The sequence below is a fragment of the Lotus japonicus genome, chromosome 1, assembly GCF_012489685.1.
Source record: "Lotus japonicus ecotype B-129 chromosome 1, LjGifu_v1.2".
Taxonomy (NCBI): domain Eukaryota; kingdom Viridiplantae; phylum Streptophyta; class Magnoliopsida; order Fabales; family Fabaceae; genus Lotus; species Lotus japonicus.
The window spans coordinates 73,345,004-73,370,248 of record NC_080041.1 but is presented as its reverse complement, the minus strand read 5'-3'; the positions used below and the strand labels follow the sequence as shown (position 1 = coordinate 73,370,248).

Below are 25,245 nucleotides of genomic sequence, written 5' to 3'. Positions count from 1 at the left end.
TTATATTTTAGGTTGTCATTGTTCTGAAAGGTTACTCAAAGAATCAGGAACAATAAATTGCTGATAACAGCTAGAAAATACGCGTGGTAGCTGCAGCTGTTTGATGTTTCAATTGATATTGAAATTTGAAATGTCTTAGTGGGTTTGATTTTTCTGGTGACATGAGGGGAGGTTGTTGATCTAATGAAATCAGGATCACCTGAAGATTGCAGCTTGTTATTAGTTTAAGTTTGTACTTTTCATCAGTGTAATTTATACAACACGAATTCCTTGAAAACAAAAAATAGAAAAATAGTTTTAACATAAATCAGGGCTTCAATTGATTTATTTGATAAAATAATTTATGACCATCGTGATGACTCATGAGATCCAAGCATTTCTAATAGTTAGGGAACTAGCTGATAGAGTAACTACTTACTTTTCCCCTTCATAGATTAGCTGATAGAGAACTAGCTGGCTGTCCAATGAAAGCCATTATAGTGAATATTTGTATTTTAATTATAGTCAACAATGGTTGCATATTGTTGCGAAATTTCCATAACATGAAGAGTCAAGGATAGGAAAGAAATTTCTTTGCTATTTGTAATTATTATTTTTCTTGTGGTGCATGTCATGTCAGCAAACAAACAAAAGAAAATTTATAAAAACCGTTTACTTTTGGATGAAAAGTAACTGTGTTGTTGAAAAAAGGACTAAAATTACCAAATAAATTAAGGAAGACTAAAATCAAAAAAATTATCAAGTTAGGGAATTAAGCTTAATATTTAACAATCGTTATTCATTATGTTTAAAAATAAATCTAAGAGTTAACGGTTATGATACTAACCATTACTTCACGTTCAATTCATTAAGCAATATCAGTTGGTCAATAAGTTTTTTTATTCACAAGAGTTGAAAACTGAATTTTTAGCCGCTTCCTTAAAAGATAAAATGCTAAATCACTATACCAACTCTCTTCATTAATGAACATGTTTTTAACACCACATTTTATGGATATTGAAGAAAAAATAAAACTAATAATGATAATAGCTTAATAGAAATATTATACATCAAATATGTGTAATATCACCTGAATCACTTTCAAAAAAAAATCACCTGAATTATTTGTATGATTAGAATTTTTAAATCACAACAAACAAAAATGTACTTATTCTTAAATTTCAGTAAAATTTGAAAGAAATTTCTGTTTAATTTCTGTTCTAATAGATAGATATAACAAAGAGTGCCGTGAATAAGAAGAATCTCAGAAAAATAGGAACAAAAGTATCTCAAGTTTCAATTGAAAACCCTCAACTCTCTATAGTTGAAGCCACACTCACCACCACTTTGCGTTCCAATTTGCATCCTCTTCCTCATCTTTCTGGTACGATTTCTACTTTTGTTTTCTTTAATCAATTCCCCTTTTTTCCTTATCCAATTTCATACGTATCGAACATGCTATAGTTTTCATTTTTTCCCTCAATTTTCCCCCAATTTCCACTGCATGATTCCCCTTCCCCAAGTTTCAATCTTGCTTTCGTTTTTCACACCCCAATTGCGTTAATTTTCGTGGGTCTTGACCAGTTTGACCGATCGTTCGTGACTGCAACCAATGGAAGGTGCTGGGTCCTATAACGATTGGGGGTATTACTCACCACCACAACCCCATTCAACGCTATCGCCGTATGCGGCGGCGTTTAGCGTTAATCGCCCCCCTTTCAACGACGTCTCCGCCCCGTTTGTCGATTCTGATGAACCCGCATACGGCGTGCCACCAAACCCGGTTCACTACCCTGTTCACCCTCGATCTTATGGGTATGATTTCTTCCCTGAATCGGATAGTGTTTCAAAGCCATATGGATATTCAGGGTTGGCTTCTGAGGATTCGTTTTGGTATGATCAATGGCCTCCTACTAGCTCAAAACCAAGTCTTGCTGAACCCCAACCTTGCTTCCCTGATCTTAATTCTATGGGTTTGGCTTCTGAGGATTCGTTTGGTTATGAACAATGGCTTTCTGCTAGCTCAAAGCCAAGTCTCGGTGAAGCACAACCGTATTTTCCTTCGTATATTCCTTCCACTATTCCTAGCCCGACTTCTTCGGTGGCGGCTCCGATTCATTGGTCTTCCTCTTCTGGGTTTGCCCCCTTGGATGTTGTTCCCTCTTTTGGTGATTATGCTGCTGAGAATTCATCTGAGTTCGGATTTTCTGGTCTAGGCGCTGGCTCGTGGAATCAGTTTTCAGGTTTCGACCATGGTAAGGGTAAACAGGTGGGAGCTGAGAGCAGTTTGTCCTCAAAGCAAACAAGTTTAGTAGCTGCTGAAGAAAGGATGAACCAAGGTATGGTTGCCCTTTATGTTGTTTTTGTGCTTTGTGGTTTCTTGAGCTGATTGTTGATGTTGGGTTAGCTCCCTTTGTGATCGCCCTTTAACTCAAGTGGATATTGATTCTTTAATTTATGTCTGATTTCCGAAATTGCCTTGCAATTCTCTTCTGTTGCGTTATCAAGGTAACAATTAATCAATAGCAACAGTGTCTTTGAAAATTTGAACAGCTTGTTCCTGTATAGGTCGAGAAACTCCTAAGAAATCTGAGTGTAAACTGTAATGCTATGTAGACAAGGTCAGTATCATCAGATTCATTTATGATATTATATATAAAAAAATTTAGACAAAATCTAGGGTGTTGAGAGTATTATCCTCATAGTGTGTGAGTATACTGTCTTCCATTAGGGGATGTTTTGGTGAGAAAGACTCCAAAATGTATTTGAAGTAAGCACCTCCCTTGCAACTTTTATGACTGAGGAATGGAAAGGAAACAGTAGGTTATATGCCTTTTTTTCCTGCAGGATAAGCATGTCACAGTAATTCAACATTGGAAAAGTATCTTTCAAACTTCAAATGAGGCGCTTTTGCTCCAATCCAAATGATTTCTTCCCAAAACATTTTATAATAGGCTTTCTTTCAAACCAATAATATCAATGCAATTTGTTTCTAGTTGAGTTTCACGGCAATTTAAAACTATTCTTGAAAAGTATACGTAAGGAACAGTGACCTATGAAAGCATTGTTGTGTTTGGATGTTGCCAAGTGGGAAATTATCTTTTCATATTTTGCGTAAAAAATAAGTTGTCCCACCTTAATACAGGATTTCAAGATATGAAAGTCTCTAACAATGGTGTGGCCCACATGGTTGATGGGGAGAAACACGGGACGCCTATAAATGCAGATCACTCAGTTGATAAATCTCCCCTGTGGGGAACTATCAAACGGCCTCAAATTTCAGGTACATCTGTTAAGCAGTCCCCTCTTGTTCCTCTGGAAATTCATGTTCCGGCTCCTTTGGAATCAGTTGCAGGTAATGATGTGGCCCACATGATTGATGGGGAGAAACACGGTATGCCTATAAATGCAGATCAGTCAGTTGATAAATCTTGCCCTTGGGGAACTATCAAACGGCCAGTTCAAGTTTCAGATGCATCTACTATGCAGTCCCCTCTGGTGCCTCTGGCAATTCATGTTCCGGCTCCTTCAAAATCATTTGCAGATACAGGGGCACATCACTTGTCATATACTGGTCCATATGACAAGCGCCCAAGCCCGCAAGGTAAACCAATAAGAGTTAAGACATTTCTCTCAGAACCTATACCAGGGTTAGCTACAGATTTGAACATTGGAAATAATGATATAAAGAGAACTGCTGGTTACTTTGATTTAGGTCATCTCGGCATGCATCTGGAGACAATTGAACCTTCCTCATCAAACAATGCCTTGATTTCAGACAAAAATGTTTCAAGGGATGTTAAGGATTATGATATATTTAAAGGAAGGCGTGAATTTCAAAATCCTTATCTAAGTCTAGATAATTTATGCTCGAGACTTAGTGCTGTTGAGGATGTCAATTCTGGTGAGAAATCTTTTGAGGGTGGTGATCAATGTAATCCTGCTGTAGACTCACCTTGCTGGAAGGGAGCTCCTGCTGATCACATTTCTCATTATGAATCCTGTGAGGTTCTGCCTCCAGAACAAGTCCACAAAAAGGAGAAGCCTCTGAATTTTCCGCTTGATACAGAAAGTGGTGTGAAAAGGTCACCTGAACATTCAAATAGCTATCAGATGTACTCTGAAAATGTTAATCTGGAAACAAGATCATCAGGTTCTCCGTTGAAATGTTCATTGACAAAGTTTGCATCCAAAGATTGCAAGTCAGATGGTGCAGTGAGTGCTGGACCTTTTCTGTCTGAGCCAAGCTGTAATTGTAGGCTTCAATATCTTGATGATATTACCCAAACGAAGGAAAATGGAATCCCACCAATCAAGCCAACTGGCTGTGAGTCAGGATCTTCTTTCACTGAGCATCAAGTTTTTGTGAACGACAAATCGATGTCTCAGAACCAGCATACTCTATGCATAGGGGGTGCGGATGCTGGGTGCAATGTGACTAAATGCTTGGAATCTTTTACATCTCATACTGCAGAACATGCCAAATCACCTTCTTCAGCAGTAGATGCACCTGCTACCCCTGAAAATTCAGTTGGAAAAGTTTCAACTGAGAAATTAAATGTTCAACTGCTGGTTGATACATTGCAAAATATGTCAGAATTGCTTCTTTATCATTGTTCATATGATGGCTGTGAATTGAAAGAGCGAGATTGCAATATCCTTAAAAAAGTGATTGGTAATCTCAGTACATGTGCTTTAAAGAATGCTGAAGAAATTACCACAGCTCCAGAATGCCTCTTCCATCAGCCAGAAAATTCTAGATGTACTGGAGGGCCATGTGAGCTTCAACAGGTACGTTCTTATTTTTTCTAATTCAATAACAACACAGCTCTCCAGTGATAGGAATACTTTTTTATTTGCATTACTGAAAATGTACATAATTGTCTGCCTCAGTAATTGATGAAAAGAATTTAAGAGAAGCTAAATTTCATTCTGTCACACATGTAGAATAAAAGATACCAATTTTCCAAACTGATTTAGGAACCTTTGATAGCTGTCATAGTAAATTAACCTTTTTCCCTTTGATAATAACTTTTGCATTAAACCAAGCAATTACTTGATATATACTTTAAAGTTAAAGTCCTCATTAATAGGTTACTGAAAACTCTTGTAAATTGACCTTATAATCATGTACTGTGATTACAGTAGTTTTGATGTGTTTTCCTATGAGGTATGTTTGGGGTAAAAATGGATATGTGGTACGTAAAATAGTGAATTTGAGAGAATCCAAAGAAAAGAGAAGAATGCTTTGGATACATATATCATATATATCATACAACCCTGAGCTTGCTGGAAATGGAAAGAGGATATAATTGGTATTACTATGTTATAGGTTGTGAATCAATTTTGTAGGTATCTGTGTTTGTTCAAATAGCAAATCTACCTATGTTTGTGTCATGGACCATAGTAGGAACCCGTTCCAGTACATCTCAATGTACATGTAATTTAAAATGATGTCAGCAGAAATTTTTCTCAAGCTATTTCCAGTAGCAACTGCCACATGGTTAAGGCCACTGTAAGTCTATGACCAAGAAGTCTAGACTATATGTGTTAATTCTAACACGCTACCTCATCTTTTGACCTTAAATTAAGAGGACTGCTAGCAAAAAACTCTTTTGACACACTCCCTATGGTTGGTCTATTTTCAAAATAGTTAATATATTTCTCACTTATTAAAAAATGTGTTGGCTTGTTAAAAATAAACCAATCACATGAAGTGTGTTGAAAAGTGTGATTAAAAGAGTGCGTTCATAGGATTTCTTTTAAATTAAATACAAGAACAAATATCAACAGGAGGAAACAATGAAATAGGAAAAAGATATGTCTAGCTACTGATGTTGACATGCGTCCATATAATAATTCTTCTAACCCATAGGATTTTGGATCATATTATTTACCCATATTTTAGAAAGAATAGGATAGGCTTCTAGTATTTTTTTTCAGGGTTCCATGATATTAAAGGCGTTATTGTGTATATTATATATGATGGTTAAATTGTTTGCCCTGTGTTGCATCTGTATGCTTTCTGATTGTATTCTCAGAATACAAGTTTCAAGAGGCCCCAATTAACCAAGATTGAGCAAGAGATCTCTGAAATCAAGCTTGAGAATCAGTTTGAAGAGGCAAACCAGCATTTCAGTTCTGAAAGACCACATTGGAAGCTTCCAGTTTGCATGTCCCCTAGGTTTGATGCTGAAACAACAAAGGCAGATAGCATGACTAAGGTTCATTGTTCATTTCTCTTTATTCTAGTACATGTTTTCAACTAGAAAGGGTGCAATTACAGTGGAAGGAAATTTTTTAATTGTGTTGACACACTTTTGATTTATAGGATCTAAAGAGGATTCTTAGTGAGAATTTCCATGATGAAGAAGAAGACTCTCAAACTGACTTATATAAGAATCTATGGCTCGAAGCTGAAGCTGCACTATGTTCTGTGTCTTACAGAGCTCGCTATAATCAAATGAAGATTGAAATGGAGAAACGGTCATACAACCAAAGAGGTTGACATTTTTTTTTTCTAAATCTCAATTTGACTATTAATATCCTGGTCCTGGATAAATAACCTGGAATTTTTTCCTTCAGTTTCTTGCTGATGCTAATGTTCTGCTTTTGTATCATATATAATGCTGTAGACATGGAGGAGCAATCAAAAGCTGAGGTTATACCTAGTTCAAGCAAAAGTCAGAGTTCTGCAACCGAAGTGCACAATTATCCAAACCCTGGTTCTCCTGCCCAGGATTTGCCTGTCTTACATGATACCAATCCAAAGGAATTATCTCCTTTGAAAATTTCTAAAGATATGAACAAGGATACTACTCCATTGACACCTGATGGAACGGGTAGTGAAGACCTGATTAGTTTCATCCAGAATTATATTTCCGGAACAAACAACGTGGCTGAAAATGAAGAGTCTTCTGTTATGGCCAGATACTATGTGCTCAAAGCCCGGGCTGACAATCCATGCGTGGATACTGCCAATCTGGAGGAACCATCAGACTCAGCAGGCAAGTTGTCACCTGAAGGAGGAGATAATCAAAACCAAGTCAATTGCGGGACTTTCTGTCAGGACTCTCCTGTTCCTGCAGAAAACAAGGCTGATGATTACGAGGCATCTGTTGTGGCTAGGTTCCACATTCTCAAGTCCCGGGCGGAAGATTCAAGCTCTGTATCTTCACAAGAGAAATTGTCAGATGGTGTTGGATTTTCTGGCAAAAGAATGTATGACTCATCAATTTCAGAAAATGCTTCAGAGGGTAAGAGGATGAATGTTGATCTCAACAGTTCCTACGCTGCTGTGGACAAGTCAATCTCGAACGAGTTTCATGTGGACCTGGAGGACAATGATGAAGTTCAGCCCCGCGAGCTTCAGGTTCCTACTTATTACTCGGATGGATTAGCATCGGATTGGGAACATGTGTAGAAGAAGAGCTGTTCGAGGTTGGATTATATGACCTGAATATATGTTTATGGGTCAGACTTATTTATTATCTCTGACTTACATATTGCTGAATTTGGTCCTAACTCCTGCATATAAATCTCTCAGTACTTAGTATTTATATTACTTTGTTTGTTTTTGTTTCTCAAATCTATATTATGTCATTATGTGTGCTTAGTCAATTGCTTGTGTAAATAATATTGAGTACCGTAGAAAGGTGAAGCACCAAATTGCCAACATCAAACCTTTTAGTCGCTTCAAATTAGTCATTCTTTTGGGTTCTTAGATTGCATTGCATGAACACCGATGATAAGTTACTATTAGGTTTTGCATGGGAGAATCAAGAGGAGTTCAGTGTTTGGATACGTATTTAAATTTTTTCGGAATCACGTTTCACAACGAAAGTTACTTTTTTCTCAAACCAGATTTCCAAAGAGTATATATGAAGTGTATGGTACGACGCTGTTTCTTCCTTTTGCTTGACTACGCATGAATTTCAACATAGCGCTATATCCAAACACTTCTATATTGTCCACTGTGAGGTTGTTTTTGAAAAAAAAAAAGAAATTGGTGATTGACGTTGTTATATTGTTGGCGTCTGATTTTTAACTCTTATAAAGAAAATAAAAAATCATATTAGTCAATTTCCTACCGCTTAATGCATTGATAGCAATGTTTAGAAAACCGGACCGGTCACTGAACCGGTGGAAACACTGGTTTAAGGTTTAAAGGTTCAACCGGGGTCAAACCGAGGTCCAACCGGTAGTATTTAAATAGTATTTAAAAATAAATATTAATTATTAATACTATTTAAAATATAATTTTTACTATATATAAAATTATAAACGTTTTTAATATATTAAATATGAGAATTTAAATACTAAGTTATGTTTTAAAAAGAAAATAGAACTTCCGTAAATGAAATATAGAAAGCCACCTAGTTTTTTTTTAACTACCTAGGTAATGGTTCTAGTACGTTTCAAAATACTTCATTCCTTTTTTTTTTTCAAATCATTGCATTTATTTCTTGAAAATCTGATAGTAGGCTTGTACAATGTCCAGTAGCTATACAAATTTACTTATATTTTTTTGTTCTTTTCAGTCAAAGAGTGAGTAATAAATGTTCTATTTCAAAAAAATAATAAATGCTCACAGCTTTTTATGGAAATAACTAATACTAATAGTCAGAGTGAGGAAATCAAGGGGTGCCAGCTTGATATTAACGCAGATATTAATAGCCACTGTTTGGAAAATGGAATTTTGTTACCAACCGGTTAAACCGCAAAACCGCCGGTTTTACCGGTTCTGACCGGTTTTTGACCGGTTTTTATGGTTTTTGTCCGGTTTGATAATTCCCGGTTTTGGCAGCGCAACGGACCGGTGAGATGTCCGGTTCCCGGTCCGACCGGTCGAACCGGCCGGTCCGGTCCGGTTTTCAGAACATTGATTGATAGTATAGCAATGAATTAATCTCACGGCTATCGACCTGGAAATAACTTCGTTATCACAAAAAAAAATATTACTTGAAACACGCATAAGATGTTAGTGGATATGGTAGCAAACACTTAGGTGCAACAAATGAGTTTGCTAGGTACTGAGTTTTCGTAGGTTAAATTGTTTAAGAATTTAGGGCATTGTCATGAATAATGACAGAAGATGATATCCACGAAATTGGTCAAATTTGTTTTCTATGAAACTTATTGGTTGGGCGAATAGTGTGTGCTTTTTAGGTACTGATTTGTAAAACAGGGGCGAAAGCCACTATTACCAGATTTTTTTTTTTTTGAAATCCACTATTACCAGAAATTGTTTAAACCAGAGACATTTGATTAAATTTTGAAAAAGAATATAAGCAAACCATATTTTAAAAATAAATAATGATACTTAAACAGTAAGCACTCTTTTGGGTAAACAAACAGTTAGCTCTAACATCCTTTTTTCCCTTCTATGTATCTCTTTCTTCTCATCATATCACATACTCACTCTATTCTAAAACAATTGTTGTTTTAGCTTTTCATCTACTTTTTAAAACAGTTTTTTTTTTTTTTTAAAATCAAAACTATTTATCATACTTTTATTCATCAATATCCTCATTTAATATCATACGCGCGCTTCACATATCATCTCATATTTTTACCTTTCACAATTATCACTAATTACTTAATCAATAACTATTTTTCTCTCTTAAATATAACTCAACTTTAAATAAGAAATGTTTTACTCAAATTAACAAAATTACCCATTTTAATTATAAAATTTCTTTCTTCCTCTTTACTCTTGCTGGCTCTCCGGCGAGCCATGCTGCCGGCTTATCCAGGTTGCTGACTTTCCCCACCATTTGTCCATCTCCTCTTCCTTAGAACCCGGCACTGCCACCACACTACATCTTCCCTCTTCGAAATCTAGATCCAATGGTACTGCTAGCTTCTTCTTTTTTTGTTAAAAGAAAAATCATTGAACATAAAAGTGAATTTAAAACATAAATTGTTACACATCGCAACAAGTAGTTACATTGGAGAACAACAAGGAAAGTACTACCTATAATCCAATACATAAAACTGCAACTAATTTCTTTCTCTACCCTACGAACACCACCAACAATCTATCAAACCCAGCACCCCCGATTCTTTCCATTTTTTTTCTTGACAACAAGGTTTTTCCTCACCCACAAATTTACAGAAGTTGATAAGAGTGATGATTTGGTGGAGAAGAACATAAGATAATGTGGTGGTTGTGGACCTATGGACGGGGAGAGCTGGTCCCGAGGCCGGTGGGTCTTGCTGGCTGGGAGATTTGGTGGCAGATCTGGATGTTTTGGTTGTGGATCTGGAATTCTTGTTGGCTCTGTTTTTGTGGTTCTGGTTGGGCTCAAAACAAAGGTTGAAGGAGGCTGAGGAGAGGAGGGGCACAGTGTTGGGTTAGAGGAGCGGTGGAGGGGAAGGGGGAGAGAAAGAAGGACGATCTGAGGAGGTAGATGATGAGAAGGAGGGAGGAGGAAGAGGTGGCGGTGGAGGAGCAGTAGGCGGAGGCTCGTTCTCCGGCAATGGCTATGGTTTTTCCAAGTTGAACAGCTAGGAGAAATGGGGAAGATAAATCACGGGTGTTTTGGTCATTGCATAATTTTTGTATTTTAAATCTGAACCATTGAATATTTTAATATTATATCGAAAGGTCATAATTAAACTGAAGCACCGTGGGTCAGTTCAAAACTGACCCACGGTAGATGAAACCTTCTAACAGTGTAGAAAAAATGATTCTATTTTACAACACTATGATCACAACTATAAAGGGTGCCCACTAGGGTGGGGAAGTTTTAAAATGGTCTACCGGTGGACCAAGGGTCATAATAGTAATTTACAAAATGAAAATATAAAAAAATTTAAATTCTAAAAGAAAATCCTTCGGATCTCCAACGAGATTGAATTCCTGCAGCTCCTTGAAGTTCAGCCATGGCTTCTCCCAAACCTTAGCTTCATACCTGTTTCTTCCCACCATCATTTACCTCTAACTTGAGGCACCAGCAACCACTTGCTGTGTAGCACTAACCACCCTTCCAAATTCCAGAAGCGTATTCTGCACACACAACCATGCATCACAAATCAAACCCAGACGAAGCCACATGTTGTTGGGCTTGGAAGAATAGTAAGATAATCATTTTCAATAGAGGTCGCCGTCGCTCGGAAAACGCAGTTGCAGGTCGGCGGGCTCGCCGGAAATCACCTCTGGCGGCGGCTCACGGCGGAGGGAGGCGGAATGGAAAATTGGTTGAGGGGTTTTGTTGCGGATGATGAGGGGAGTGCAATGGTGGTGTTGGTTTCTCCAAATGATGAGTGATTCGCCGGAGATCGAGGGTTGAAGGTGGCGATGGGTAGGGTTCTGTCTTCTCTGTTTTACGTCGTCCATGGAGGATCGAGGGTTGAAGATGTGCGGGTTCGATCTGGCTTGCTTCATCTTCTCTTCGACATGGGTTTCTTCCTCCTCCCTTCGATCTGGCCGCGAGAGAGAACGAAGAGGATCGGGATCTGGTTTTGGATCTTCAATCTGGGATCTGGTTTTGGATCTGGAAGGATAATGATTTTCTTTTTCGTTTTTTTCGTTTTTGACGTTAATCGAGTCAAGATAAATATGAATATTGTTAGTTCTTAGGACTCATAGCAACTATCCTGCTTAGGGCTTCATTTGAGTTTTTTAACCATCTGTGTGATTGGAAACTGGTTTGTGTTCTTGATAGAAACTGTGCGGTTATGATTGAAACTGTGACATTGATATTCCATTTTTTTGCACTGCAAATTGAGCACTGAGGGACTTTTTTCTCCAAAAAAACTTTTTTTTTCTGAAATTCGTATGAAGAAGATGAAGATGATAAGGTTTGAGAAGAAAATAAGAGATTTGGGATTAGGAATTAGAGAATTAGGATTGTTATTGGGCCTTGTTATTGAATTTTCGCCATGTCTTGTAAATGTACCATAACCATTCAACAAAAAGGTGTCTCTGATTTGAGATGTTATGTACGTAGCTCAGTGCTTGGGTGCTATCAGATTGAGGTGGAGGTTTTGAATGATGAAGAACCGGTGAGAAAGGAGAAGATGGGTGTGTTTACACTTTTGCCATTTTATCATCCATCAAATCCTAACCATTCAAATAAAGAATATTCCAAGATTCTTAAATCTAACGGTGTTAAAGCCTGGTCCACCGGTGAACCATTTTGAAACTTCCCCACCTTAGTGGGCACCACTATAAAGTACTTGAACACACTATATGTATAACAAGGAAAATAATTTTGAGCAGCGATGCTTCAACTTTCTAGTCACAGAAAAACCTTATGAGCAGTTGAGATACAAACAGATATGTAAATATGATTCGTATTCATCATTCATCTATGTTTGATACCTAGCCTGGTGGAATTTTCTTAAACACAGGCTATTTTTACTTTTTTTGGTTGACCTATTGCACTTCCAAACATGCAAATAGGGACTTGTCATCTCAGAATATAGAAAAAAACAAGGGAGAATTATATGAATCAATATGCCTACACCAGTAGAACAATTAATGAAGGCCTCTGAATGCCATTCCAGACAAAAAAAAAAAACAGTCCTTGATTAATAAGGTTTAGGTTTCCATTTAAATCATCACTCTGTCACGATCCACCTAATCCCATTAGGAAAAACTACTTCATGAGAAAAAATGGCTTTTGAATACGAAACATCAATTTGTGTAACATTGAATGCTTAATCTGAGAATAATTTTTCGTAATGCATGCCATCTTTTGAGGAACCTAACAAAGTTGATGTAACAACTACCATGTAGATCATCATGCACATTATATAAACATACGTTTTTTTGGTCTATTATATTAACTAATGTATACAAATTTAACAACTAATTTGGATTTTCGTGCACTCAAGTCAACTGGATTCGATTTGTTCACGTAATCCTCATCCTATCACCGCGTGAAATCTTGAGCAGTGCCACTATCATAACACTGTAGACTATAGTACTAGTGTGATCTAACTTGTTCTTCTTGTCTTTTCTCCTAGCTCCTAATTCACTTCCATTCCTTATCTATCAATTAACAATGACAACTTATTGCATTATCACTTTGCAATAAGGGTATAATAATCCCCTTAATCATTGCATTTCTATGTATAAATAGGCTTAACTTGTGTCATAAGCTTAACTAAAAGAGAGACAACGTTTCAAACAAAATGAAATTTAATTGTGCAATCATAGTTTTGGTCATATTTTTGCTGAATCAAAATGCTTATTCTGAGCTGGAAGTTGGTTATTACAGCTACTCATGTGGCATGGCTGAGTTCATTGTAAAAGATGAGGTCAGAAGAAGTGTTACTAAGAATCCTGGAATTGCTGCTGGGCTTGTGAGAATGCATTTTCATGATTGCTTTATTAGAGTAAGTCATCATATATATGAAGAATTTAATGTTACAATTTATGTACCTTGCTTTAGTAATCCACCAAACTAATTCCGTTTACTTGATCTGCATTGTTCATTTTAGGGGTGTGATGCTTCAGTTCTTCTTGATTCCACTCCCTCAAACACTGCAGAGAAAGACTCTCCTGCCAACAAACCAAGTCTTAGAGGGTTTGAAGTCATTGATAGTGCCAAGGCTAAACTTGAAGCAGTGTGCAAAGGAGTTGTTTCATGTGCTGACATAATTGCATTTGCAGCAAGGGATAGTGTGGAATTAGTAAGTGTGTTGGATCTGTCTAGCATGGTGCGCCATTTATTAGTTAGAAAATAGTCACCGATTAACTAAGACATTAAAGAAGAAAGCAATTTCTTCTCTAATTTCTAGCTAATCGGAAACAGTTTCCTAGTTAATTACCTGATGTATGAACACTGCATATTTTAATGGTGTGTACTAGAATCCTCTAAAACATTTGAATGTAATAAGTTTACTTTAAAGTGACTAACACTATAGCATTCTCTGCTTCATGCAGGCTGGAGGGGTTGGCTATGATGTCCCTGCAGGAAGAAGAGATGGGAGAATATCACTAGCTTCAGACACAAGAACAGACCTACCTCCTCCAACTTTCAATGTTAACCAACTCACTCAACTCTTTGCAAAGAAGGGTCTAACACAAGAAGAAATGGTCACCCTCTCTGGTATAGGAGCTTCTTCATAACTCTTTTGATAATTTGCTTGTTGCTTAAATTTGAAAATTACATCTTGCTAGAAGTATAATATAAAACAATTCATGCGTCTTTATCGAACAACTTAAACTTGGAAATAGTTGGTTGATAACATGGTATCAGAGCCTTTATGACCAAATGGTCTAGAGTTTTTTAGTTTCCCCCAATTAAAAGAAAAGGCAGCTTGGTGCATCAAAGCTCCCGCTATGCACGGGGTATAGGGAAGGGTCCGACCACTTGGCTATATATAGAATGCAGCCTTCCTTGTTTTTTACAAAGTTGTTTCCAAGACTTGAACTTGTGACCTTAGTCACACGACAACAACTTTTTTCTGTCGTCATGGCTCCTCCAATTGTTCTAATAAAAAAGTTCAATTTAAGTGTGCATTATTCACTGTTCAAGCCCAATGAGCTCTCACATGAAGAAGCATGTTATAAGTATTGTATTAAACCCTTTTTAGAATAGTTGGTTCATGACACATGTGCTTTGTCTATGAAGGAGCACACACCATTGGCCGCTCTCATTGCGCAGCATTCAGTTCCAGATTATACAATTTCAGCAGCACTTCAAGGCAGGATCCAAGTTTGGATCCCTCATATGTATCACTGCTGAAGAGGCAATGTCCACAAGGCAGCACAAACCAGAACTTGGTGGTTCCAATGGACCCTTCTAGCCCTGGAGTTGCAGATGCAGGGTACTACATTGATATCTTGGCAAACAGAGGCCTTTTCACCTCTGACCAGGCCCTCTTGACAAACACTCACACAGCCAGTCAAGTGAATCAAAATGCTAGGGATCCAAATCTGTGGGCAAACAAATTTGCAGATGCAATGGTGAAGATGGGTCAAATTAGTGTCTTAACAGGTAATGCTGGAGAGATTAGAGAAAGTTGCAGGGTGGTTAATAGTTAGATGCGGTTGCAAACTACCGATTAAGATCCTCTCATGTTACATTGTATTGTGAAGTGAAACTTTGTGTCTATCTCTTATATAGACACAAAATTTCAAAATAATTGTCATGTGAAACTCACACATGAGAGGATCATAATCTTGTTGTAAGATTTATAGATTCCATTGCTTGTTTCATTTGGTTTTGTACAAAGCAAACAAGTTTGCTTCGGTTTCTTTTCCTTTTGGCATTCTTCTGTTGTCGCTGATATTTGTCCTTTGATTCTTCTTGATATGGACAACTTGTAAGAATATCTCACGTTATCCGAGTCAATTTCATGTTGCGTGATTACAAAGATCATTTAATCACAATGCATCCTATCAGGGAAGAAACTTAAAATTATTTTTGGAGAAAAATGCATTTATAGGATGATTACCGTGTATAATGTATATATGCTACATTTTTTTAATATAGGCTACATTTAAACCTCCTAGCTAGTTAAGCTTCATTAGTAAATACTATCTAATAATATGTGTACATGGGGAAGTGGAGGTGGAGGTTGAAAAAACCTCCGAAAGTGATGGAGCCAAGGCCCCGCCGGAGGTGGTGTTAGGGTTTGTCAATGAGGAAGAGGACGAAGAAGAAGAAAATAGATCAAAAGTGATTTGAAAAACTTCAGGACCAAAAAACTGATGCAAAAATTCCACATTGACATGCAATTGACTAGGATTATCATGTGGGTCGGTAACTTGGAAAAAATAAAATTGCAGAGCCAAAAAACTCGAAATTTATGTGAAAAAATTACAATGACCAATTTGGATGTGCACTTATATGTTGGGCTAATTATCTTCCTATCTATTTTTACCAATTTCAATCAATATTTCCAAGATTTGAGATAAATTATTTCAAGAAGGGAAGAAATCAAAAAAAATTGAACTCAATACGTATATTCAATTAAGAATTGGGCAAATCAGCTGCAAGGCTCAAAAGAATCCCTACAGGAGGATCTCCCCACCAAGTACAATCTGGATAAAAGTAATTATCAACAGCAAGAGTATGAGCAACCCTATTGGTGCTTCTGCTTTCAAATGTAAAAACAAAATCAGAAAAACTATCAGCTAGGCTTAAGCAGTCCTCTACAATGGCTTGTAAAATAGGGAAACTATGTGGCTTCTTCAAAGCTTCTATTAGTTGTTGACAGTCAGAAGAGAAAACTAAGTGATCCAGCTGCCAATCCACTGCTTTCCGAAGGCTCTATCTGAAACAAAGAGCTTCTACCATGAGGGGATCCATTGGATGGTCAACATATAGGGAAGCTGCTACATGGAAAATACCCTTTGCATTCCTTGCCACCAATCCATACCCTGTGCCCTCCTTTCCTGACCACCCAGCATCCACATTAATCTTCAAATACCCCTGAGAAGGGGGATTCCAGCAAGCTTCTTCTTGAATTCTCGATCCTCTAGCCACTTGATGTTCCAGCCAGTCATGTCTAACAACCAAAGCCATTCGCACGACTTGCTGGCTATCAGGTTTAGTTTTGTTAAAAACAGAGTCATTTCTTGCCTTCCATATCCCCCAAAGGATCATAATGAAGTTATCAAATTCATCCGCTGGTAACACCTTCTTCATACTGAGAACCCAAGCATCCAACCCATCTCTGAAATCACCTGTCCTAAGAGCCAAATGGGAGGATAGCCACAAACCTCTGGTCCAATTGCAAGTCATAAAGAGATGGGATTGTGACTCGAGAGTACTATCTTGGTCCAATTGCAAGTCATAAAGAGATAGCCATAAACCTCTGGTCCACAAGGGGGCAGCATAGATCCATCTCCACCTTCCTCTTCCTAAGATTTTCCTGACAAGGCAGTGCATTATTCATCAGACGATATGCAAAGTGCTGCACCTTCTTGGGTATTTTGAGCTTCCATAGGAAATTGCAATCCGGTTTCCTCTTGGATGAGGATGCTTCCTTCAGACTTTGGACCTGTAGCAGTCTTGTGTAGGCAGAGCGAACAGAGAAGGTCCTCGAAGTTGTAAAGTTCCATATCAGCACATCATCTTTCTCAGCCTAGAGAAGGGGAATTTGTTGGGTCCAGGTGGGCCAGCATCCTGCCTGCAGGTAGCATTCGAAACGGGGCGCTGTCTGCTACGCTATAAGAAATAACGTTGCGCCCTCACTAACACCAATTGGTTTTGGCGTAGTGGTAAGCGCGTGATCCTACAAGTGGTATCAGAGCCAGGTCCCGTGTTCGAATCCCACGGAAGGCATGCTGTGCAGCTAGTTTGGCTGGCAGGTGCTGGGGGGGGGGATTGTTGGGTCCAGGTGGGCCAGCATCCTGCCTGCAGGTAGCATTCGAAACGGGGCGCTGTCTGCTACGCTATAAGAAATAACGTTGCGCCCTCACTAACACCAATTGGTTTTGGCGTAGTGGTAAGCGCGTGATCCTACAGAATTCTCAAGATCTTACTAGCCTCAGCGTGATGGAAAATCCCTTCAACCAAACTTTTATCCCAACTTCTAGCCTCAACATCTATTATTAAGTCTTCCACTTTGGCATCAGAGGGGAACATCTTGATTGGACTCAGAACCATACCAGAACCCTGACCTGGGATCCAAGCATCTTCCCAGATTTTAATTGACTTCCCATTACCCACCCTCCACCTAGAGCCATCCATAATAACATGTCGAGCTGCACATATGCTTCTCCAGGCATAACTTGGCCTAAAGCCTACTGGAGCCTCCAGGATAGAATGCTTAGGGAAATATCGAGCTTTCAAGCATCTATACAACATGGAGTCTTCACGATGCATTAATCTCCAGACCTGTTTTGCTAGAATAGCCTCATTGAATATCTTGAAATCCCTGAATCCCAATCCCCCACTATGCTTGGGTTTGTACAGGTTTGACCACCTCATCCAGTGAATTTTGCGCTCATCTTTCTGCTATCCCCACCTAAAATTGGCCATTAGAGCCTCCAAATTGTCACAAAAACCATCTGAAATTTTAAAGCAGCTCATAATGTATATAGGAATGGCTTGAGCAATGGATTTTAGGAGAATTTCTTTGCCAGCTCGGGACAATGCTCTTTCTTTCCAGCCTTTCAACTTCCTTGCCACTCTCTCTTGGATACTCAAGAAAATTCTCTTCTTTGATCTGCCAATAACTGTAGGTAGCCCTAAATATTTATCATGAGCTTCAACTGCCGTTACACCCATCCTATCCCGGATTTGATTTTTAAGTATATCATGCACATTTTGGCTAAATGAGAGCTCAGTCTTCTCAGAGTTCACCCTTTTCCCTGAAGCTACCTCATAATCCTTAATTGTGGCCAACACATTCTCAGCCTCTCCTAGATTAGCCTTCATGAAGAGTAAGCTATCATCGGCCAAAAACAAATGTGATATACTTGGAGGACTTCTTGCTATGCGGAAACCATGGATTCTGTCCAAGCGAACTTGATCCTCTATAAGGCCAGCAAAGATTTCAGCACACAAAATAAAGAGATAGTGAGAGAACGGGTCTCCCTGTCGGAGACCCCTCTTTGGATAGAACCACTCCCTAGGCTGACCATTCAAGATGATCGAATATCTAACCGTACTAACACAATTCAGCATCACCGAGATCACATTTCCAGGAAAGCCCATCACCATCAGCACCTCTTTTAGGAAATCCCACTCAATTCTATCGTACGCTTTGGACATGTCCAACTTTAGAGCCATCCATCCTTTCTTACCTTTCTTCAACTTCTTCATTGCATGAAAAACCTCCATTCCAATTAGAGCATTGTCAGTTATTAACCTCCCGGGAACAAACGCACTTTGGGTTTCCCCAACCAGATCAGGAAGGATAGCTTTTAGCATATTAGCGAGGCACTTTGTAACTATCTTTATCAGCACATTGCAGAGGCTAATCGGGCGCAAATCCTTTGGGGATTGAGGTTTTCTGACTTTGGGAATCAAACATATGAAGGTCTCATTTATATCAGCCACAACTCTACCATTATTAAGCACATCCAGCACAAAATCTGAAATTGAACTACCCACCAGAAATGCTGGTAAAACAAGGCTGGAAGTCCATCCGGGCCAGGGGATTTAAGAGGGTGCATTTGAGCATGTTATAAAAACCGGATCGGCCGGTCGGACCGATCAGACTGTGAATAGGGACCTTGCCGGTTCGATCCTTGCTGTTAACCGGATGAGGAGAAAACCGGTCAAAACCGGTGTGAACCGGTCAAAAACCGAAAAACCGACGGTTATCCGGTTTTACCCGGTTTTAAAATCTGCATTCCCAGGCGCCAACACGTGTCCCAATTTTTGATTTTCAAAAAAATATTTCAATCAGTGTGTTGTACAGCTCTTACTCTAATGTCAATCAATGTACAACTTTTATTGAATTTATTGGTAAATAAACTCTTAACTTTGACTTTTGTTACTTTCTGAATTGTGAGTAGTACTACAAAAGAACAAGACAGTCATTTATAGCCTAGGGAATAGACATCAGGAGAGAGACAAAGAGCCGTTTAACTCTTATCAAGATTTTGAAAAGTTATTGTGTTTTTGAGAAAAGAAAAGTTATAGTATTAATTCTAGTATTAAAAGTATGTGCTTGATAAAAAAATACAATAAACGACAATGTTCTGAAAATCAGACCGGACTTACCGGTTCAACCGAGAACCGGACATGGCACAGGTCCGTAGCACTGTAAAAACCGCTGGAAATGAAACCGGAATTAGACCGTTCAAATCGGTAAAACCGGAAAAAACCGGTGGTTTAACGGTTAAACCGGTTGATTTTAAATTTCCTTTCTCTTTAACTTTCTCTCTCACATTATTAATTACTATTAATCTAATATCTTAAAAAATGTGTTTTCCGTGCAGCGCATTCAAAACTTTCCAGATTCCACTGCAATTAGGGGTGTTCATCGGTTCGGATCGATCCGATGAAACCGACGAACCGAACCGAACCAAAGCAATTGGATTGGTTTTTTTTGTTATTTGGTTCAAAACCGATCCAAACCGATAAAAACCAATGAAGATTGGTTCGATTCACGGTTTGAAAAATTAAAATCCAATGAACCAATGAACCGAACATATGATAATATTTATTTACAAAATATTTAATATATATATATATGTATTTATTAAAGTAATCTTTTGAAGAAATAATGTTCATGTTAGAATTTTTATGTTTGTTAGACTTATTATGTTTTTGTTTTCTATTATTAATTTGTAATAGTACTAATATCAAACACCAATTTAAGCATTTCTACATTGTTAAGTAATTAAGCTGTTGATTATGAATTATGGATTTGTGATTAAGTTATGATTGAGTTATTGATTTGTCATTTTTATGCATTGTTAAGTTGTGAATCATATGTGATTGCTTTATTTTTAAAGTTGTGGAATTGATATTGACAACTAAAAAAAGAAGTTGTGAAACCGATGAACCGAACCGATCCAAACCGTTCATCATCGGTTCGGTTCGGTTTTGAAACTTTTTTGGTTAACAATTGGTGGAAACCGAACCAATGAATTTTGATTGGATCGGTTTTCGGTTTCACCTAAAATCGGTCCAAACAGAAAAGAAAAGTTATAGTATTAATTCTAGTATTAAAAGTATGTGCTTGATAAAAAAATACAATAAACGGCAATGTTCTGAAAATCAGACCGGACTTGCCGGTTCAACCGAGAACCGGACATGGCACAGGTTCGGAGCACTGTAAAAACCGCTGGAAATGAAACCGGAATTAGACCGTTCAAACCGGTAAAACCAGAAAAAACCGGTGGTTTAACGGTTAAACCGGTTGATTTTAAATTTCCTTTCTCTTTAACTTTCTCTCTCACATTATTAATTACTATTAATCTAATATCTTAAAAAATGTGTTTTCCGTGCAGCACATTCAAAACTTTCCAGATTCCACTGCAATGGTCAATCATTCCTCTCTCTCATTATTAATTACTATTAATCTAATATCTTAAAAAATGTGAAGTATTTAATGTTTTTAAAAATCTTTGCTTCTTTCCATTATATACATAATACATGCACGTGCCATTTATTTTTTCTTGCCACTGTTTCGTGATTATTTTTAATATATACTACTCCAGTTTTTACAAATATTATACTATGAAATAGAACAAAACATACTACTAAAAACATGCTTGATATCTATTATAATACTATTACATGTAATAAAACTTAATTTGGGTATAATTTTAAGAGTAATAAGATAAGTAGTACTATTAAATGATACTTTAAATATTATTTTATTATTAACGGTTCGACCCCGGTTCAACCTACGGTTGAACCTTTAAATCTTAAACCAATACCTCTACCGGTTCAATGACCGGTCCGGTTTTCAGAACATTGATAAACGGTGTCATTTTTGTGTGTTGTTATATAATTATAGTATTAATTAATATATTGTGTAATTATAAAAGAATATTATTGGTAACGTTGGTAATTTTAGTTTACAGTATGAAATTATGTTTGTTTATTCAATAATATACTATATAATTATTTGAAAATAACATTACTTAATTAATAGCGGTCATACCGGTTAGATTACGGTTCAACTACGGTTGAACCAATGAACCGTGAACCAGTGCCCTCACCGGTTTGATCACCGGTCCGGTTTTGATAACCTTGTCTATGGCCCATTTCACCTCTAGGGAAGAAATATTTTTAAAGCGAGTAAATGTAAAGAAATCTACCTTTATAGTTGAATAGATAGTAAACAATCTATCTTAATACATGAGATCTTACTCAAACTTGTGAAGGAAGACTTTTTGTGTTGGACTTTATGTTATTTCATTTCAAATCTGCTTCAATTCTGGAAATTGTGAAAGTGGAAAATGCTTTAGTGCATACACAATTTATTTAATTTGTTTGCTTTAGTGCATACACAATGATACACAATTCTGGGCCATCATGCCAGTGAAGTGTACATACCCTCTGAACTTTATGCAGATGATATTTATACTCATTATACAATATACCAGTTTTATTTTAGGCATAGAGAACTGTTTGACTGTATAACTTTCTCTTTAGGATTCTAATTCTTTTTTACCAGTCTGAATAATATTACCTTGGGCCAAAGGACATTGATGGCTCAGGCAAGAAACTTAATGTAAAAGCTCAGCCTGGTATGGACAAAAAAACTCAACCATGCTAGGTGCAATTAAAAGAGAGCATTTCACAATGAAATGAAAAAAATTGAATTGAAAAACTAAGAAAACTGAAATAAGGAATTACAAAGATAAACTCAATCAACTGGCACAACTCTCGAACAATATTGAGAAGAGGTAAACCAACAAATTTGCCCATAATGTCACCCCAGAATTTTGAGAAACAGACAAAGCAATAAAATTATGACGTGGAGTGGTAAGCCTAAACATATAAAGGGTTGATATGCTGGTATGGTCTTTGGCTACAAGTAACTTGAGGATTGCACTAGTTCAAAAATTATTGCAAAAAGGGATACAAACAGAACACATAACCCAATTAAGTAGTGAGTTCCATGATGGCACCAACAATGTCCCCATTGTGAGTCTTGAGAGCCTTCACGGCCTTGCCCCTGGACACTCCTGCTTGTGTCATGACCAAATCAATGTCATGCGGCTCCACACCAGTTTCATCAACCTCCTCTTCTTCCTCAGGCTGCCCTCCATCAGCTGCAGTACCTTGATCTTGTTTTGCCATCACAGATCCCATATCTGGCATCCTGAACTGCTGAGCAGCTTGTGTCTGCAGCTGAGAGCTCAGGTCCTCTATTTTCGCCTCCCCGAATATGACGTAGGTCTCGGAATTTGGACTCTTGAAGACATCAGGTTTTGAGATGAAAAAAAGAATCTGCAGCAGAAAATAATTTTGTTTAGATGCTGGCAGTCTTCCACACAAATCACACAATAATAAAGTTTTTTTTAGAGAACAAACACGATAATATAGATAACTAACATTTTTTGTTCTCTTGATTGTGACCCTACTGACGCCAGTCACAGGTTTCAGTCCAAGCTTCAACATTGCTTTTCGACTCTTCTTCTCACTTCTGCTTTGCTTTGAACCCTCAGAACCACCTTTATTTCAAAAGCCCAATGGAACATCTTAATGAACAAGATCAACAAATAGCATGCCAACCAAATGTAACACAGCATAGATGTGGCTACTGCAAGAGGGAAAGTTATGAAGTGTACAGATACATTGTTATTTTATCTAGTTCCCTTTCATCCTAAAACTTGGGAGTACTTGCCAATATTGCAACAACTGTAGTGCACATTGATTTTTAACCACCTAAACACGAAAAATCCACGATATAAGATTCATAAGCACAGAAAAGCAGCTGGTTATGGTAAAGATATGAAGTTGATAACCAACCAAAAAAAGAAACCCAAAAGTTACAATGGTAGTATAAAAGCGAATTAAGAGAGCTGAATCAGTGCAATAAAAGACTACAGAAATGGTCAGCCCTCTTGCTAATGGAGGCATTGCCAAAGGCCGCATTTGCCTTGAGAAAAAGCAAAACAAAAGACACATCCATTTGAATCCAAAACTGAAAGCTGAAGGGATAAAATAGAAGGTTGGCAATCTTTGTGACTCAACAGCAATCAGCTTAGAATTTAGAAGAATTAAACACTTACATTACCATGAATGTTATGCATGACCAATTGATTTCTGTTGAAAATTAAGGCAATAAAGCCAAATGTTTAACTGATTTAACAATTCTTTTGCTAGTGTTCAAATCATTCTTTGTTATGGGTGCCCATTTTGGCATATCTCATCCTGGGCCAATAAAAAATTAAAATAATATAGTTCCTCTGCCTAAGTCTTATTTGTTAAAATAATGGGATATAGGTAGAGTGATTATGTTACCAAACATACACATGCTGTGATAAATTTAGATATAAGCAGTAATTGAACTCAGCTCATATCAGCTTGTTTAGCAAACGAGTGACGACAAAACTAAGTTCATGAATGCCAATCAATTGACAATCCACTCATGACAAGCAGAAGGACATAAATGCCAATCAATCAACAATTGAGTGACAGAAATTTCATGCTTTTTCCAATGCTCTTGATTTCTTCTATTTCCTACCATTATACCTCATACAAGCAACCAATGTATCTCCCAAACAACCTTTGTTAATTAAAGCATAGAGGGTACCTTTAGCCCACATGAGAATAATGCTTCTACTTCTAACATTTAAGAGCAATAACCACAAATCTAATTGTCAAGGAAAAAATAAGTTTATAAATGACAGCCCAAATACGAAGCAAATAAAAAAAAAATCTATACATAAAAGATCTCATGGCTGCTCCAGTATAAGATTAAGCCAAGCTAGGAAACACAATCCACCTATATGAAAGTTAGATCTCATGGTAAATACAAAACACTACACAAGCCCCAGGTAAAATCACAAGCAAAAGGAAACTCACTAATCAAAGGATGATAATGAATCACACAAACAAATATCAAATACCCATTTCATTAGATTGTACGTAAAGCAAAATAAAAAATTAAAAATAGTAAAAGGGAGGACCTAGAGCACCATCTTCCTTGTCATCATCCTCATCATCGTCATCCTCATCTTCATCGTCATCAGCTTCATCTTTGTCATCATCCTTCACGTCCTCAACAATGGGAGCATCATCTTCCTGAAGAAAAACAACACCACGCGCTCAAATAAGACACCAAATCCAAGGAAAACATGCACAAAAAACACAAAATCGAATGTTTCAGAATTAGAAATTGATAACTGAGGAACAACCTGCGGCTGAGGCTTCTTCTTTAAGGTTGTTTCTTCGGCGGAGAGAACTTGTTCGAGGGCTTCGGCCTCGGAGGATGCGTCAACAACGGGACCTGGTGCCATGTTTTGTGAGACGTGAGAGGGTTGGGGTTTCAGTCTCGGTGATCAGTGAGTGAGAAATGGAATGGTAGATAGAGATAGGAACTTGGGAATGGGAAGAGATAACACACACTCACTGTGTTTCTTATTCCGGCTCAAATCAAGGGTTTTTTCACATTTCTTGGGCCATTCATTTTTGGGCCTATCACCTCTTTATCCATTCTATGTCCTTTTCAATTTTAATGGGAAATAAGGATGGGAAAAACTTAGGTACAGTACACTACCTCCTGTTCATACTGTTCTCCAACCAAATTATAACACCTGGAATATATTTTTACACATAATTTTTTTTACATCCTCCTCTGTTTTTAGGTTGCAGCAGCGTTCGTCCCTTCCATGGCTGTGACTTCGAGTTCCGCCGCAAGACCCCATAAGAGGTGAACTTG

General features: G+C 37.6%; 5 protein-coding genes across 7 annotated transcripts; 2 read left to right on the top strand and 3 right to left on the bottom strand.

The window, feature by feature from the left end:
- The first annotated feature begins 1,206 nt into the window (after positions 1-1,206).
- On the top strand, positions 1,207-7,599 carry LOC130748206 (uncharacterized). Of its 3 annotated transcripts, none has more exons than XM_057601381.1 (7): positions 1,207-1,363; positions 1,564-2,318; positions 3,125-3,262; positions 3,329-4,770; positions 6,021-6,203; positions 6,311-6,482; positions 6,615-7,599. In XM_057601381.1, exons 2-7 carry the CDS (start codon positions 1,592-1,594, stop codon positions 7,400-7,402), a joined length of 3,450 nt encoding a protein of 1,149 aa, XP_057457364.1. In that variant the 5' UTR covers positions 1,207-1,363; positions 1,564-1,591; the 3' UTR covers positions 7,403-7,599. The 3 variants fall into 3 exon arrangements, with proteins under 3 accessions (XP_057457364.1, XP_057457372.1, XP_057457358.1); XM_057601389.1 differs by having other exon boundaries at positions 3,125-3,583; positions 3,695-4,770; XM_057601375.1 differs by having other exon boundaries at positions 3,125-4,770.
- A 5,477-nt stretch (positions 7,600-13,076) lies between these two features.
- LOC130748192 (peroxidase 5-like) lies at positions 13,077-15,317 on the top strand. Its single transcript, XM_057601361.1, has 4 exons — positions 13,077-13,326; positions 13,432-13,623; positions 13,877-14,042; positions 14,568-15,317. Exons 1-4 carry the CDS (start codon positions 13,123-13,125, stop codon positions 14,978-14,980), a joined length of 975 nt encoding a protein of 324 aa, XP_057457344.1. The 5' UTR covers positions 13,077-13,122; the 3' UTR covers positions 14,981-15,317.
- An 894-nt stretch (positions 15,318-16,211) lies between these two features.
- On the bottom strand, positions 16,212-16,832 carry LOC130745341 (uncharacterized). Its single transcript, XM_057597528.1, has one exon. The coding sequence runs from the start codon at positions 16,830-16,832 to the stop codon at positions 16,212-16,214; it is 621 nt and encodes a 206-aa protein (XP_057453511.1).
- Positions 16,833-17,405: 573 nt separating this feature from the next.
- Positions 17,406-17,876, bottom strand: LOC130745332 (uncharacterized mitochondrial protein AtMg00310-like). The gene has a single exon (XM_057597518.1). It carries the CDS (start codon positions 17,874-17,876, stop codon positions 17,406-17,408), a length of 471 nt encoding a protein of 156 aa, XP_057453501.1.
- A 4,340-nt stretch (positions 17,877-22,216) lies between these two features.
- On the bottom strand, positions 22,217-24,934 carry LOC130748172 (nascent polypeptide-associated complex subunit alpha-like protein 2). Its single transcript, XM_057601338.1, has 4 exons — positions 24,722-24,934; positions 24,494-24,608; positions 22,914-23,032; positions 22,217-22,808 (listed from the first exon to the last, which is right to left on the bottom strand). Exons 1-4 carry the CDS (start codon positions 24,821-24,823, stop codon positions 22,461-22,463), a joined length of 684 nt encoding a protein of 227 aa, XP_057457321.1. The 5' UTR covers positions 24,824-24,934; the 3' UTR covers positions 22,217-22,460.
- Positions 24,935-25,245: the final 311 nt, after the last annotated feature.